The sequence below is a fragment of the Boleophthalmus pectinirostris genome, unplaced genomic scaffold, assembly GCF_026225935.1.
Source record: "Boleophthalmus pectinirostris isolate CB_2022bp ecotype Guang Dong unplaced genomic scaffold, ASM2622593v1 HiC_scaffold_18, whole genome shotgun sequence".
Lineage (NCBI taxonomy): Eukaryota > Metazoa > Chordata > Actinopteri > Gobiiformes > Gobiidae > Boleophthalmus > Boleophthalmus pectinirostris.
The window spans coordinates 3,119,861-3,135,386 of NW_026571133.1; the positions used below are offsets into that span (position 1 = coordinate 3,119,861).

Below are 15,526 nucleotides of genomic sequence, written 5' to 3' on the forward strand. Positions count from 1 at the left end.
CATAAACGAAAAACAAATAAACTTGTATATGTGTATGTATGTATATATATATATATATTATATATATTATATTTTATTTTTATTTTTTTATTATTTTCTTTTCATTTACACTGTTGTTTGTTTTGCATGATTATAAACGATAAAATTTCGTCCCTTTGTTAACACTACTGTTAGTTTGTACGACCATAAACAGGAGGAAAATGTATGTATGTATGTATGTATATATATACGTGTATACATATGTATGTGTATAAAACTAGAATTGATTAATAAAAAAAGAAAAAAAAAGAAATCTGCAGTATCACGGTAAATATATGTTTATATGTTTAAAAAAAATTCATGTGACATGAGTGATTTTGAAAAACCTTTTATTAGAACAATACAGCAGATATAAAGGTCTAATGCGATCAGTCATCACCTGCGCTCCCCAATAAATTAATATATCAAATAAATCCATCGAATAAAACAAAAAAAAAATCAAAGAAACAAAACCAAATATATGATCATGAAGTACAAGCCACTGCTCACTCCAGCAAAGCCAACGCACACCGGGTCGCTTCAGTGTTTCTGTACGAATCCGTGGTGGAACAGAAAACAAGTGAGAAACACAGAAATTAAAGGTGTAATTAAAGCTTTTACGACGGCAAACAAAAATAGATAAATTATAATACCAAAAATATGAACCTCTAAATAATAAAGACATTTTTAACATTTTCAGTGCTGCGGTCTAGACAAGAAATCTGCTTTAATTGTCCCAGGACCCTAGAGAATTTCGCATAGTATTTAATTTTTTGGGGGGGGGAACGTAAAGAATTTATAACTGCATCTGATTAATATTTCAATTCAGAAATAATCCTATAAAAATAAATGAGAATAGTAAGAGAAATGGCTGTTTGACGTAGATTTCCATTTGGTTGTAAGCATAAAACATTATAAAAGTTTGTTTTTTTTTCCCCAAGAGGCCCAAATTTTGTAAATTTTTGATACCTGAAAAACATTTAAAGGTCCTAAATTACAAAAAAATTACTCTTGTGAGCTTTAAGTCAAGTTATAATGTTGTTACTTCGTCAAAAACAAACTTAGAGTCGACAAAACTCAACTTCAGGTCCGTTTGTGACGAAGAAAAAACATTAAAACAGATCAGAAAACAGCGTAATTTGGGACCTTCAAATAAATTTTAACGATTATTTAGTCTAATTAAATATTTTGTCTTTCACAGAGACTTAAAACAGCGAGTCTTGACGTCTCTGCTCGATAAAAATTTAGTGAATTGTGCGATTTTTCTTTTCAGTTTTCAACATTTCCACTTCTTCTTCTTTATTTTTTAAATTTTATTTTAAGCCCAACAAAATTTGCAACTGCACCTCAAACCACAATTAACTCCCACCTTCCGATCTTTTTTGTAGTTTTATATTTTATACAAACCTATAACCCAAAAAATTTAGAAATCTTATTTACAATTAACTTTTTTTTCTACGTAAAAGCGACTACTATGAACGAACCGAACCCCCGGATTTCCGTCTTTAGTCCGACGTCGAGAACCTTAACCAACCCCAAAACTCCACGTGTGTTTTTTTTTTTTTTGCGTTTTAAAGTTTGAAAAATAACATTCGAACACCCCATGTCTTTCCAAACAAAAAGAAAACTACTGAATCCTCCAACAATTGTGCCCCTCCAAAACTTTTAAAAAGATTTGGAAAAAAGTAGCTGTTTTAACCCCAAAAACTCAGAAGGAGTTCACGACACTTTAACTACCCCGCGGAGACAAGACACACTGGCTTCAAGTTGGGAGTTTTTAGTGCGATTCTTGGCTCGTGCGCGGAATTTTTCGAGCACTTCTTGGTGGTTTTTTTTTTTTTTTTTTTCGTAGTTTTCCCCAAAGGTTAAAGGTTGCCGTCTGCCGTGCAGCCCGCCCCGATCGTGTAGCGGAACTCCTGCAGGTTTGAGACGCCGTGGAAGTGGACGAAGGCTCCGGCCACGACCAGAATGTGGAACAGCTGATGAGAGTGGAACTGGAACGAACAAGAAGAAGAAGAAGAGCGCGGTCAGTGGGATGTAAAAAAACAAAAAAAACAACAACGCACAAGTTCAGAACGGTTGGGTCATGCCACGTCAAGTCTCCGAATGCCCCCGGCCGACCATCTCAGATCTGTGTGAACCTCCTAGAATTTTTTCAGTCACTTTCCAAGGAAAAGTCTCAAATTTTAGCTCCCAACTCCTTATAGTTTTGTCATTAAAAATATTTCATTAACTCTCCCCATGACCTGTTTTGAGTCACTTTCAGATTGTTGTATCTAAAAAACTATTTAAGGTGGTTTCTTCAAATTTTCAAGAGTTAAAATTTGTCAAATGTTCTTGTAGAATCTAGACTTTTACACATGTGCTTTTGGTTTATCACTGATTTCTGGGGGCTTGAATTTGCTAAAAAAATTCTACTCTTCAAATCTGAGTGCGTCGTTGAAGGTCTGTGGAAAGTGCAGTTTCAAAGACAGAGGTTTGATATTAAACATACACCTTCCCAAACACGCTGTGCACTTTGGAATTTAAAACTGGTCCTCGGTGATGAACGCTCTACAAGATAGTGTTAAAATGGAAAAAATGTATTTGGTGCCATCTTTACCATGTTATACCAAAAAAATGACAGCACCCACCAACATAAAATGGACTGTTTTAGAAAGACTAGACGTCTGTTTTTAATTATCCAAAATTTGTGATGGTGTTCAGCCTTATTTTTACAAAATTAATTTTTTGAAAATGTGGTGTCTGCAAACATGCAGAGCATTTATGGACTATGAAGACACTTTCAGAAGCTAAAAAATGTTGAATATTTGACACACAGCTTAAACTCAACAAAATGTTTCATTTGATTACTCAACTATTGTAAATTATCTTCTAATTAACTCTTCTACTGGAGGGTCCATCAAATGCTAGAATGTTCCACAATATGATATTAAACATCTGAAAGGACAGACAGTTTCGTACCCAGATATCACATTTTCCGGGGAAGAACCTCTCCGGGATGCGGGCGGCGTACAGACACGCTCCCGTGATGTAGAGCGTGGCCATGAGGAAGAGCCAACCCATCTGCCCGATCGTGGTGGCTTTGATCAAACCTTCACTGATCACGAAGTGGAGAGTCGGGACGACTCCGGACAGACCCAGGCCCACAAACACTCCTGACAGACAAGAGAGAGAGGAGAGAGACTTTTAACAACACATTCAGGTCATCATGATGATGATAAGTTTATTTTAGGATGTTTCCATAAATAATAAATTGCATTATCATACAGTAAATGATAAACTGCATAAGCAATAATCAACAGATACATAAAGACTATTATTTTACACTGCTCATCACAACTATAATATCCACAAATAGAAATACAAGAAAAGAGAAAAAAATTAATAAATAAACAAATAAATACAAAATAATAAAGCTTTTTCTATTTTATTTTTTTAAAGCTAAATTATACATATTCCTCTGTTGTTTTTAATTATTATTATTATTCAAGACACTGGAAAAAAAAAGTTAAAGAGGAATGAATTTGAACTTTGTTTTTGGTGGATCACTGCAAAATGTTGGTGGTTTATACACACAGTGTATTTTTAGTTTTTCTCAATTGTAACACTGATGTTTTGTGGGAAAAAAAAATAAATTCCTGTGTAAAACATAAAAGTGTCTCTTAATTGGAGACTGAATAATTGGGGACTTTTTAAAAAACAATTTAAAGCAGCACCGCAAAACATAACAAAAATATAAGCCAAACTTTCGAGTCTTGTCTGTGGAGACAGATCAGTTTTAGGTCATTTTGTTGAACTGAACATTCCATGAAAAGCAAGAACATCTCCATGGCGACAAGCAGGTGTAGCGCTGTCCATCAGGATAAATTACAAGCCAGGTCTGTGAAGAGGCAAGCCTGCTCCCAGTCAGGTATTTTAAGTCTATTTTTTCCTGAAATCTCCTGAACTGAACCAACCATAAACTTTTTAAATTTATAAACTCTGAATCTTCACTTTTTTTTTTTTTTTTGCCGTACCTGCTCGGACGCCTCTGTACTGCGGCGTGGCGAAGAAGTCACACTGAGAGACGACGATGGCCGCCAGTCCCAGGACGACGATGACGAGGAGGTAAATGACGCAGGGCTGAGGAGAGCACCAGAACGAATAATACAACCAGGGCACGAAAGAGCCCATGATCAGGAACGCAATCCCACTGTAGTCCAACCTGTACGAGGAGAAGAGAGAGAAGAAAAGGACTTTAATACATCATAGTGGAGAAAAACATATAGTGTCGACCATCACTACATATATCGAATTACAAGTGTCTTTGCTTAAATTAAGAGTTATGGTGCAGCAAGAGCTAAAAAAAAAGACAGAGGGAACTACATAGACCATGATCCTTTGCTCAATTTCACTTTTAAGCAGAGTTGGGACCAAGTCTTTGTTTTGCAAGTCTCAAGTCTTTGACCTCAAGTCCGATTCAAGTCCCAAGTCAAAATACAGGCAAGTCCAAGTTGAGTGCGCAGTGGTACGAACAGAGAGAAAATAGTGCCAAGCGATGATGAGGTCTGACTTTTTATTCGACGATGGTTTTGTGATGCAAACATATCACTTTTTTGAACACATATTGTTTTGGGAAGAAAAACGTTTTATTTTACTGTCCACAGATTACTTTCGTCAGCACCGAAAACGGCCAGTATCTGGGCTCACCGGACGCTTTCGGGGGTAAGTCAGTGTAGATGCACGACACTGCTCACGGGGGTGACAGACAGACTCATGTCAAAAAATCCGAACTATCCCTTTAAAAGTAAAAGTTGAGTAATAGTAATAAAGTGATACTGACTTGGAGAAGACTTTGGACACGCCCTCCGAGTGGCAGTAGACGGTGTGGAAGAGCCACGAGAACGACAGGCAGAGGATCGCCCCCAAAAAGAACATCCCGATCACGACCTTCTCCTGAACCGGAGCCACGAACGTGATGTTCGGTCTGAACATGTACATGAGGCCCAGGCACAGGAAGAACAAGCAACCTGCAGAGAGACAAAGAGAGAGACATGAGGGTCAGACACAGGAAGAACAAGCAACCTGCAGAGAGACAAAGAGAGAGACATGAGGGTCAGACACAGGAAGAACAAGCAACCTGCAGAGAGACAAAGAGAGAGACATGAGGCCCAGGCACAGGAAGAACAAGCAACTTGTGGTAACAGAGAGAGAGAGAGCGAAAGAGACATGTTAAACCTATATATAAAGTGAGAGAGAGAGAGAGACATGAGGCCTAGACACAGGAAGAACAAGCAACATGAGTAGAGAGACAAACATGTTATCAATACAAAAAGAGCGAGAGAGAGAAAGAGAGAGAGCATTGGATAGACAGAGAGAGCGAGAGAAGAGTTAGATTGAGAGAGAGAAAGAGAGAGAAAGAGAAAGACAGAGAAGGAGAGTTAAGATAGAGAGAAAGAAAAGGAGAGAGAGAGAGTTAGAGAGAGAGAGAGAAGGAGAGAGTTAAGATAGAGAGAGAGAGAGAGAGAGAGAAGGCGAGACAGAGATTGAGAGAGAGAGAAGGTGAGAGTTAAAATTGAGAGAGAGAGAGAGAGAGAAGAAGAAGAGAGTTAGCTAAAGAGATGAAGAGAGATTGTATCATACATAGAGAGAGCGATGGAGAGAGAGTTTGATACAGTAGACAGATAGAGAGGAAAGAGAGTTAGCTAGAGAGAAAGAGAGAGAGTTAGATAGCGAGAGAGATCGTACTGTAGATAGGGAGAGAGAGAGAGAGAGAAAGAAAGAGAGAGAGAGTTAGCTTGAGAAACAGAGAGAGAGATCATATCAGATATGTAGAGAGAGAGAGAAAGAAAGAAAGAGAGAAAGAAAGAGGGAGAGAGAAAGAGTTAGCTAAAAAGATCAGATCATAGGGAGAGAGAGAGAGAGAGAGAGAGAGAGAGAGAGAGAGAGAGAGAGAGAGAGAGAGAGAGAGAGAGAGAGAGAGAGAGACCCTCCTCCAGAAAACACACAATTCATCTTTCATAAACGACTGAATAGGAAAGACTGAAGATTTTTAAAACCAGATTTGAAACCACCTGAACTAAAACTTCAGCCACATGTTTAATAAAGTTAATGAATAATAAATAAAAACATTATGAAGGACAAACATAGTTTAGTTTTTTCATTTTATTTTGTGTGGCTGTGGCTCCTGCTCCTGCGACGAACCACCACCAGAGGGCAGCACAGACCTGAGCGTCCCTGAGCAGGACTGAACGGCGAGACCTTTGCTCCGCGAATTACACAATCTCTGAGAAACGCCAAACATCATCAGAGAAACAACAGCTCCTTTTGTCTCCGAACACGACTCGACTCAAAAAATAGAACCGTGAAAAAAACAGAACGCTTTAATAGAAACAGAGAGCCTTTCAGCGAGCGCTTACGAGAGAGGATGTGATCACTCAGAACAGGTTTTGTAAGATTTTATGTAAGAAGTAAAAACCTGAATAACTGACATTGTCTAACAGTACAAGACTAAAACTATGATTATCTGTCAGGATTTATCGTCAAAATTTAAGCAAAATGAAGCAATGACTGAAGATTTAACCTCTGAATGAAAATGTTTGAACTTAAATGTAACTTCTATGTAACTTTTCAGGCAGAGGGTGAGTCACATATGCTTTTTATTTCTCAAAAACACCTTGAAAATAATGAAATCTTAGAATTAGTGAGGTCACCACATCACAGATCTGACTTATAATTTCCATGGAAATAGATGTGTTTAATGTTACATTATGGCGAAGTTTAATTCCACTTTGAGACAAGCAGGTGACGGACGCTTCACCACAAAAGTTACACAGTGGAGCGTTAAGGCTAATTTACAGTCCAGTGTCAAATCGTCTGCGTAACAACGCAGAGAGTCTGTGTCAGCATGAATCCTCTACGCAGAGCAGTCTGCGTCGACCAACATGCACCTCTGAAATGTTCTAACTATGCGTCGAAACGACGCAGACATTACGTCTTACCTAACAGATGTGTCCAGATGTTGCCCGTCTCCGTGTGGATTCTGAAGATGCTCTTGAAACAGGCGCGAAACGACGGCATGGGCGGTCTGTGTCCGTGGACCAGGAAGTCGTTGTCCTTCAGCCAATCGGGGAGCACGTCGTGGGGGATGACTCGCCAGCGCCCCTCCCACACCTGGTGGTCAACAAGGGGAAAACAACAGAGAAGTTTAGCTCTAAACCAGGTCTAAACCAGGTCTAAACCAATTTTCAATTAAATTTCAAATGAATATCAGAGAAAATGTATTGTACATGTAAAAAAAAAACACAGCTAATTTTGTCCCCAGTCCTGATCTCCTAGACATTATCATGTTGTTTCTATAAGGTCCTCATCCCACCCGCAGCAGCAAAGCATCGTGGGTATTTTCCGGTGCTTTTTCCGTGTACAGACCGTGCATGTGGAGCCTGGTCGCTCTGTCTGTGGCTCCCTCCTACATCAGAATATTATTAGGAGACCGTAAATAGCCCAGAGCAGTGATGTGTGTGAGTGTGGTCAGGTTAAACTCTGTAAACGGGAGAGTGTCTGATGTTTGAGCAGCTCTGTTTGAACGGATTTCAAGCAACAGAATTTAATTTGGAGAACAGTTTTGATTTTAGACTATTGGCCGTTTAAAAACCACTTCATGAACTACAGTTTCACCTACAGCTGGTTTTTAATATTATACAGCAATAAGACTAAAACTGTTGATTTCTTTTGACTCCTTTTCAATTGTATAAGCAATTAAAAGCAGAAATGTGAACATAAATGTGATAATAAACAAAATATATCAGGGTCCAATATGGATTTTGGACTTGGACTTCTTCTTGGATGAGCTGCAAAACATATTCGATCAAAATAAACTTTTTTTTTTTTTTTTTTTTGGCAAATTTGGATTTCTCCTTTAGATTCTACCTGGACGAGGGATGAGGGATTTTTACACATTTGTTGTTTTTTTTTTGTTTTGTTTTTTGAGCCTATACTGATAATCAATATTTTTCTAAACTTTTTGTTGATACTTTTCTGTTAAAATTTTATAGTAAAGCCCACAAAATTCCGCAGGCTATAGTAAAATTCACAAATTAACTTAAATATAATAACAAAATGTATTTATCTAGAATACTAAATTAGTTGTTGCATAATTATGTTAATAATTTTAGCCTAGTGTTTCTTCAGTTTCAATTAAAATCAATTTTCCTGTTCAAAAAAACAAATCTAAGGGCAATAAAATAATAAATATCTGTGTGAAACATTGGTTACATTTTAAATGTCAGATCGATAGTAACGAGATAACAAGGCAGCCTCTTTATCTATGGGCTAATGTTTATCTGGCTCCATCAAGCCCACAGTTTATTTTTTTTTGGTCATCATAATAACAAAGCTGCTGCGTCTCTATAATGCTATTTTGAACTTTTATTGACAATTTGAAATAAACAAACAAAAACAAAAAAATCCTCCATACATCCTTTAAAGGCTTAGTCACAATAACCCGCAAGGTCGATTCACCCGTACAGGTGTTGACATTTCTTGGCCCGTGGGATTCCGTAGAGGAGAGAGAGTTTTGTAAGTGCTTCGTAAGGGTGGTACAAGTGTGGCTTGTGGGTCCCGTCAGACTCGTACGGGACCCTGGGAGAGATTTCGGCAAAGTGGGGCATGCGAGTATTAAGACGTGAGGCAATAGTACGCCGTATTTAAGTGTCACGCATGGGCCACGTACGAGTCAAAATCTCGTACGGGCCACTCGCAACGCACTCTAGTCCTTTGCACGAGGCAAGTACAAGCCTGTTACGCGGCCCGTGCGACAGTCTTACGAGATGTGGCTCTTATCGCCGCGCTGTATAATACTGGGCTCGTCATCAGCACTTCATCACATCGTACTCATCCATCGTTCGACCAGGGCGATGCCAAGACGGCTCTTACGACGCTTCCCTGTGGCCGTCGCGCTGTGGCCGCTGTCGCTGTCCCCACTAGTGCCTCGCTCTCTGACTGCCTCCTCCTCGGCCTGGGGATTTGTTGTGGCTGTTCCTGCTCCTGCTGCAGTCTCCGGGCCCTCAGTGTCACGGCTCGTCCCCGTCCTCTTGCCCTTTGCCTTCCTTTTGGGCGGCATCTCGTCGGCAAAAACCCGTAGGAACGACGCAGTTGGCCCGTCCGGGACCCGTGCGTGGGCCGCAGGAATTCGGGGCGTGAGAAAATGGAAAAACCTGTACGACACACCTGCGTGACGCGTACTTGACCCGTACTTCCCCCGTAAGTGTGAGATACATGCTTGCCGCCTGTAGGCCGCTCGAAGGAAAAAATGTGCATGAACATTTCCTCCCTACGGGCTCACCGGGCGGGCAACGAGCTTGGAATCTTGTACGGGCCACTTGCGAGCCCGTGAGCTGCCCGTGGGGACCTGTGCGGGTTATTGTGACTAAGAGACTTGTAATTCGATATATTGTGATCTTCCGTGATATTATTGTGAGAACTTTGACGATACGATATCACGATATTTTGTTTTTTGTTACATCCCTATTATTTACTTTTTAAATTTTTATTATTATTCTCATTATTCTGCATCATCTCCATACCTTCTGTACAAACTCCTCCATCTTCTCCATGGCGTGATGGGCCTGCAGCAGCGGAGTCATCCCCATGAAGCCTTCATCGCCACTGGCCCTCTCCTCCTCCTCCTCTGGCTCCTCTCCTCCTCTGTCGTCCAACTCTCCCTCTCTCTTCTGCACCTCGCTGTCCAGCAAACTCTGGAACAAAACAAGAAAAACACACGTGGTTTAGATAAGCAGGAATACAACATATGCATTTGATCACATTCTCATTTAATGGACAATAAAAGAGACATTTACTTGGCATAAGAGTAAATAAGTTTTGTGTGTCTGTAAAAGTTGAGAGTGAGTGAGATCAGATTGCCTCGTTTTGGACTAAAATCAAAATGGAGAAATTATTATCACGTACACACATCTGCAATAAAAATGTCATGATTCAGTGAGTAATTTAAACAATAACTAATTAAAACATACACAATACATGACAACTTTTACATCATTCATTACTGATTCTGACTAAAGTATTTTTCGAAACTATAAAGGCACACCGGATTATAAGGCGCATTAAGCGAAACAATCATACGACATTTGAGACTTGAGACTTTTTTATTCCCTACGAGGGCGACTCAAATATACATTGAGTAATAATTAGGGATGTAACGATATCCAAGTCTCGCGGTACGATATTTATTGCGATATCGTGGGGAAGCTCTCGATATGGTGTGGAGGCTCACGATTAGGGACGTAACAATATCCACATCTCTCTGCACGATATTTTCACGATATACATCTCACGGTACGATATTTATTGCGATATTTTGTGGAGGCTGCGAACAAAACTGTGAATATGCGACTTTTTCCTCTTAAAATGCCTTGACAAGACTTAATCCAAAGAACTAAGACTTAAAACTGTTATTTCTTCTTGTCGTCTGCACTGAAATGGAGCAAAGGATCATGGTCTATGTAGTTCCCTCTGTCTTTTTTTTAGCTCTTAATTTAAGCAAAGAGACTTGTAATTCGATATACTGTGATGCGATATCACGATATTTCGGTTATTGTTACATCCCTTAATGCAGATTTTCAGATTCTAATACCAAAATACCCAGAGTTCATTCAAAAGTATTCTGAGTCTTTCTGATAAATGTGATAAAAGCATTTCCAGTAGTGACTCAGAGGTTTTGTTTACTTTTTAAAATATTCCGGCTAATCCGTCTCTCTGGACTTTTGCACTGTTGATACAAAAGTTCCCTCTGTCTTTTTTTTTTTTTTTTTTAGCTATTACTGCACCATAACTCTTAATTTAAGCAAAGAGACTTCAATAAATTGCGATGGTCCACGATATTATTGCGAGAACTTTGACGATATCACGATATATTTTATACTTGATGATTTATTTTGTGGCGCTCTGTTCAAGGTTGAGTACGTTCGGGAAAAAAAAAGCCATATCAAGATAAATATTTGACGTGATGAATGTTGTTTGGTAATTTATTTTACACACAGCTTTGCGTTATTTTTGGCGATAAATTACTTTAAGAAGCAGAAAATCCATGTGGGATCCGTTTTGTGTAATACAAGACCTTTAATTTAACAGAATCTCTTTGTGTTTCCCCGATATAAATATTCAGTCCTGGTGTATTCATCTTAACCTTCAGCGTCTGCGGGATCGGAGTGGGAGTGCCTTCATTCACACCGAAGAGGGGCCTCGTAAATCTTTGTGACACATCGCTAATACTAATACTAATGCTCCCTATTTATCTCTATCTGTGTCTCCCGTTCGTTTTAATAGAACAAGTGGGAACATGTGCGCGCGGATGATTTGCCGCCGCTGGGTTCTTATGCTGATGCTGATCGGTTCCTATAACGCAGGCCGTGTCTTTGTGTATTTGGTTTTTCATTTCTGTGTAGCCAGCGATTTATGTTTTGTGAATGAGACTGGGATTGTCCCGGTAACAATACACTGTAAAAAAGAAAAAAAAGGAGAATCAGCAAAATGTAAAATGTAATGTCGACTTGAAATAATGGAATGAAAAAGATTACATAACAAATTTAAGTTGGACATATTTAGATTTTTGCTGCCTCTGTGTTCTTATAGATCTGATTGGTTCATATAACAAAAATCAAAAGTTGAATTAAATATGTGATGTAATCTTTTCGAATTCATAATTTTAAGTTGAAATTAATTATATTTTAGACTTAAATGTTTACTTTAAATGTGAGTTATGTAGGGGTGTGCAAAAATACTAATATATATCGTATCGTTTAATGTGATGATACAGTATCGATATCGTGGGCTGCTGTATCGATATATCACCAAGAGTGTTTTTTGTTTTACTAAATAATTTTGTTACAGAGCTACAGTTTTGTTTCTTGTTTAGTGGAAGGAAACTTGTTTATGCGACACATTTGACATTTTCACTGTTTTGAGGATTAAAATGTTTGTGTTTCATATGAACTTTGCAAAAATAAGTGGTTTAAGAAAGACTTTTAGTGTCACAGTCATGATTTAGCCTTTATGTTTTATTGATTTATCGATTCAATACGGTTCAATAAAAAATAAAGGCTAAATGATGCCTGTGATAGTAAAAGTCTTTGTTAAACCACTTCTTTTGCAAAGTTAATATGAAACACAAACATTTTGTAGCCTGATTAGTCCAGTTTCACTTTGTGGAAACCTTCTGACCTCGCAGCATTAGGATTCATTCGCTCAACAGAAGGCGGGTACTTTTTTAATTTAACCAATCGCTGCTGTTTAGTTGTGACGTATGTAATGCACCAAATCCCGTAGGAAGAAGAACAATAACGTCGGGACACAGACAGACGCGACGAGTTTGACGTCATGGCTTCACAGCTCTTCTCTGATTGGCCGGTGTATTCCAATTCCTGACCTAGTCGCTGGAGAGAAATGACACTGAGAGGAGGCACTAGGAGGCGCTAGCCTGGCTACTATTTTGATCATCAAAACAGTGAAAATGTGAAATGTGTCACATAAAAGGTGTTCTTCCTCTAAACAAGCAACAAAACTGAAGTGCTGTAACAAAACAATTTTGTAAAATATACCAAAAAATACTCTTGGTGATATATCAATACAACAGCCCATGATATTGATACTGTATCAGCACATTAAACAATACAATATATCGATATTTCAATATTTTTGTATGTCACTTTTCCTGGAATGTTGCTACATGCTTGTCTCCATGGAGATATTCTTATTACTTTGCCTCGAATGTTCCTCAGTAGGGCTTTAAGCGTATCCATCTTGTATTGCATTTACTCATTTACAGTTGTTTTTATTTCTTAAAATATAAATTGAAACACATGCAATTTTCCTCTCCACAGATCTGACTTATAATTTGGATTTTTGGCGTCAGCTGCTTGTCTTCATGGAGATTAACAAACTACTGAAATAAAATTATCATTAAATGTGATTTTTTTTGGACAGATAATGCTAAAAAAGGTAAAAATACAAATATATTAGAACCTTATTTTGAAATATCTGAACACAGTAAGTGATTGTAGACTATTAAAATCTCCTCAAATCGATTTTTTCTCTTAATTTAGACCTTTTTTTTTTTTCAGTGTATGTTTTTCATTGGGGCTAATCTGAGGACACAGCTCTGTAGAGGACACACTTTATGGCCCCTCCACGTGCACTAGCTCACGTGCACTCTCACACATGCGCTCTTTCACGTGCACTGTTCTTGGGAGCCTTCAGGAGTGACCCTGGTTTTCACGCACAGGCCAGTCCCACAATCACATCACACAGAGGGAGCGCACAGTAACACTCAACACTCGAACACTCACACACCGCTGTGGATCTGATGACTCGGCTCTCCTCCAGGACTCGTCTCTGTCCAGATCATAATAATAATGCATTTTATATAACGCTATTTATATTTATATTCATGTTTATATTTATATACAGCTGTCAGTCGTACAATTTTGCAATTTTTCTAACAAACATGATTATGATTTCTTTTGCGATTTGTGTCTTAATAATAATAGGACTCTGCTAATATTTAAAATAACATCTGGGGTTTTTTTTGTCCTGATTTAGTCTGGGTTTAGAACTGGTTGAGTTTAGTCCTGGTTTAGTCTGGGTTTAAACCTGTTTTTTTAGTCCTGGTTTAAGTTTAAACCTGTTTTTTCATGGTTTAGTCTGGGTTTAGTACTGCTTTAGTTCAGTCCTGGTTTAGTCTGGGTTTAGATCTGGTTTAGTTTTGTCCTGGTTTAATCTGGGTTTAGACCTGGTTTAGTTTTGTCCTGGTTTAGTCTGGGTTTTAACCTGGTATAATTTAGTTCTGGTTTACTCCAGGTTTTAGACATGGTTTAGTTTAGTCCCGGTTTAGTCTGGATTTAGACCTGTTTTTTTAGTGCTGGTTTAGTCTGGGTTTAGACCTGGTTTAGTCCTAGTTCTTTACTGGTTTAGTCCTTGTTATTTACTGGTTTAGTCCTTGTTATTTACTGGTTTAGTCTGGGGTTTAGTCCTGGTTTAGTCTGGGGTTTTAGTCCTGGTTTAGTCCTGTTTTTTACTGGTTTAGTCCTGGTTTAGTCTGGTTTTAGACCTGGTTTAGTCTTAGTTTAGTCTTGGTTTAGTCCTGGTTTAGTCCTGGTTTAATCTTGGTTTAGTCCTAGTTTAGTTTTAGTTTATTCTGGGTTTAATCCTGGTTTAGTCTTGGTTTAGTCCTTGTTATTTACTGGTTTAGTCCTAATTATTTACTGGTTTAGTCTTAGTTTATATTTGTATTTTGGAGTCATAAAGCCTGTCTCAGTGCAGATGTGATCAGTCGAGTCTTTGCGCCCAGACTCGGTTGTACATCTGTTATTTTGACAGTGGCACTTCGGCGCGTGGTGTTTGGCACTGATCCGTCTCTCTCTCTATAAAACATAGAGCGGGATTGGAGTTCATGCAAGATTAAACGACAGTGTAGAGTCACACAAACCGCAGACGCACTGACAGATCCAGAGCATAAAGAGCTCCAAGTGTCAACGCTCAAGTCAGAGAAAGAAACAAGTGTGAAAATGTGTCATATGATGTAACGTAACACAGGAAATAATGTCATAATCACACTTTGCAATAACTACACCTGATAATTAACCTTAAAACTTCATTCATAACCTCATTGTTTATCAAGAACAATAACTTATATAACTGCTTAATTACAGACGCTGGACCTGATTTTTATTGCCTGCAGAAAACAGGTTCATCAACAAACTGCAGTGCTGTAAAATTATTCCTCACAATCTGTGTATAATTCGTTCATTAGTTTCTCAAAATAAACCAAAAATAAGAAAATGAAAAGCCAACGATTTTCTTCATTATTTGTCTCCAAAACCAAAATGAAAAAAAATGGATAATGATTTCTTTTTCAGTTTTCGATTTTGTGTTTTAAATGAAAAATGGAAAAAATGGATAAAGGCCGAACTGTACCATGAATAAACCAGGATTAAAACAGTACTAAACCAGGACTAACCTAGGTCTAAACAAGGTCTAAACCAAAATTGAACCAGGAATAAAACAGGTCTAAACCAGAACTGAACTGTCTTCAATCTTGGTCTCAGCCCCAGTCTCAGTCCCAGTCTCAGTTCCGGTCTGGTTCCCGGTCTGAGTCCCGGTCTGGTCCCGGTCTAAGTCCTGATCTCAGTCCCGGTCTGGGTCTGCTCTAGTACCAGACTTGGTTTAGTCATGGTTTAGTCCTGGTTCAGTCCTGGTTCAGTTCTGGTTCAGTCCTGGTTCAGTCCTTTTTCAGTCCTGGTTCAGTCCTGGTTCAGTCCTGGTTCAGTCCTGGTTCAGTCCTGGTTCAGTCCGTATGCGGTGCAAAAGTCCAGCATCGCAGTTTAAGCCACGGAAACAGGAAATGGTCGTTATCCGTTTTTTCATTTTGGTTTTGGAGACAAATAATGAAGAAAATTGTTGTTTTTTCACTTTCTTATTTTTAGTTTTATTTTGAAAAACAAATGAACGAATG

General features: G+C 38.5%; 1 protein-coding gene across 3 annotated transcripts in view; it reads right to left on the bottom strand.

Annotated features, from left to right (window-relative positions):
• Positions 1-351: 351 nt before the first annotated feature.
• Positions 352-15,526, bottom strand: part of LOC110160002 (adiponectin receptor protein 2-like) — an 83,953-nt gene continuing 68,778 nt past the window's right edge. For all 3 annotated transcript variants that reach the window (XM_020924607.2, XM_055154174.1, XM_055154175.1), the window contains 6 exons: positions 9,585-9,755; positions 7,002-7,173; positions 4,844-5,030; positions 4,038-4,225; positions 2,983-3,176; positions 352-2,012 (listed from right to left, as the gene is read on the bottom strand). In XM_020924607.2, coding sequence (XP_020780266.2) covers positions 1,884-2,012; positions 2,983-3,176; positions 4,038-4,225; positions 4,844-5,030; positions 7,002-7,173; positions 9,585-9,755 — 1,041 coding nt within the window. In that variant the 3' untranslated portion in view covers positions 352-1,883. The remainder of the gene's footprint in view (positions 2,013-2,982; positions 3,177-4,037; positions 4,226-4,843; positions 5,031-7,001; positions 7,174-9,584; positions 9,756-15,526) is intronic.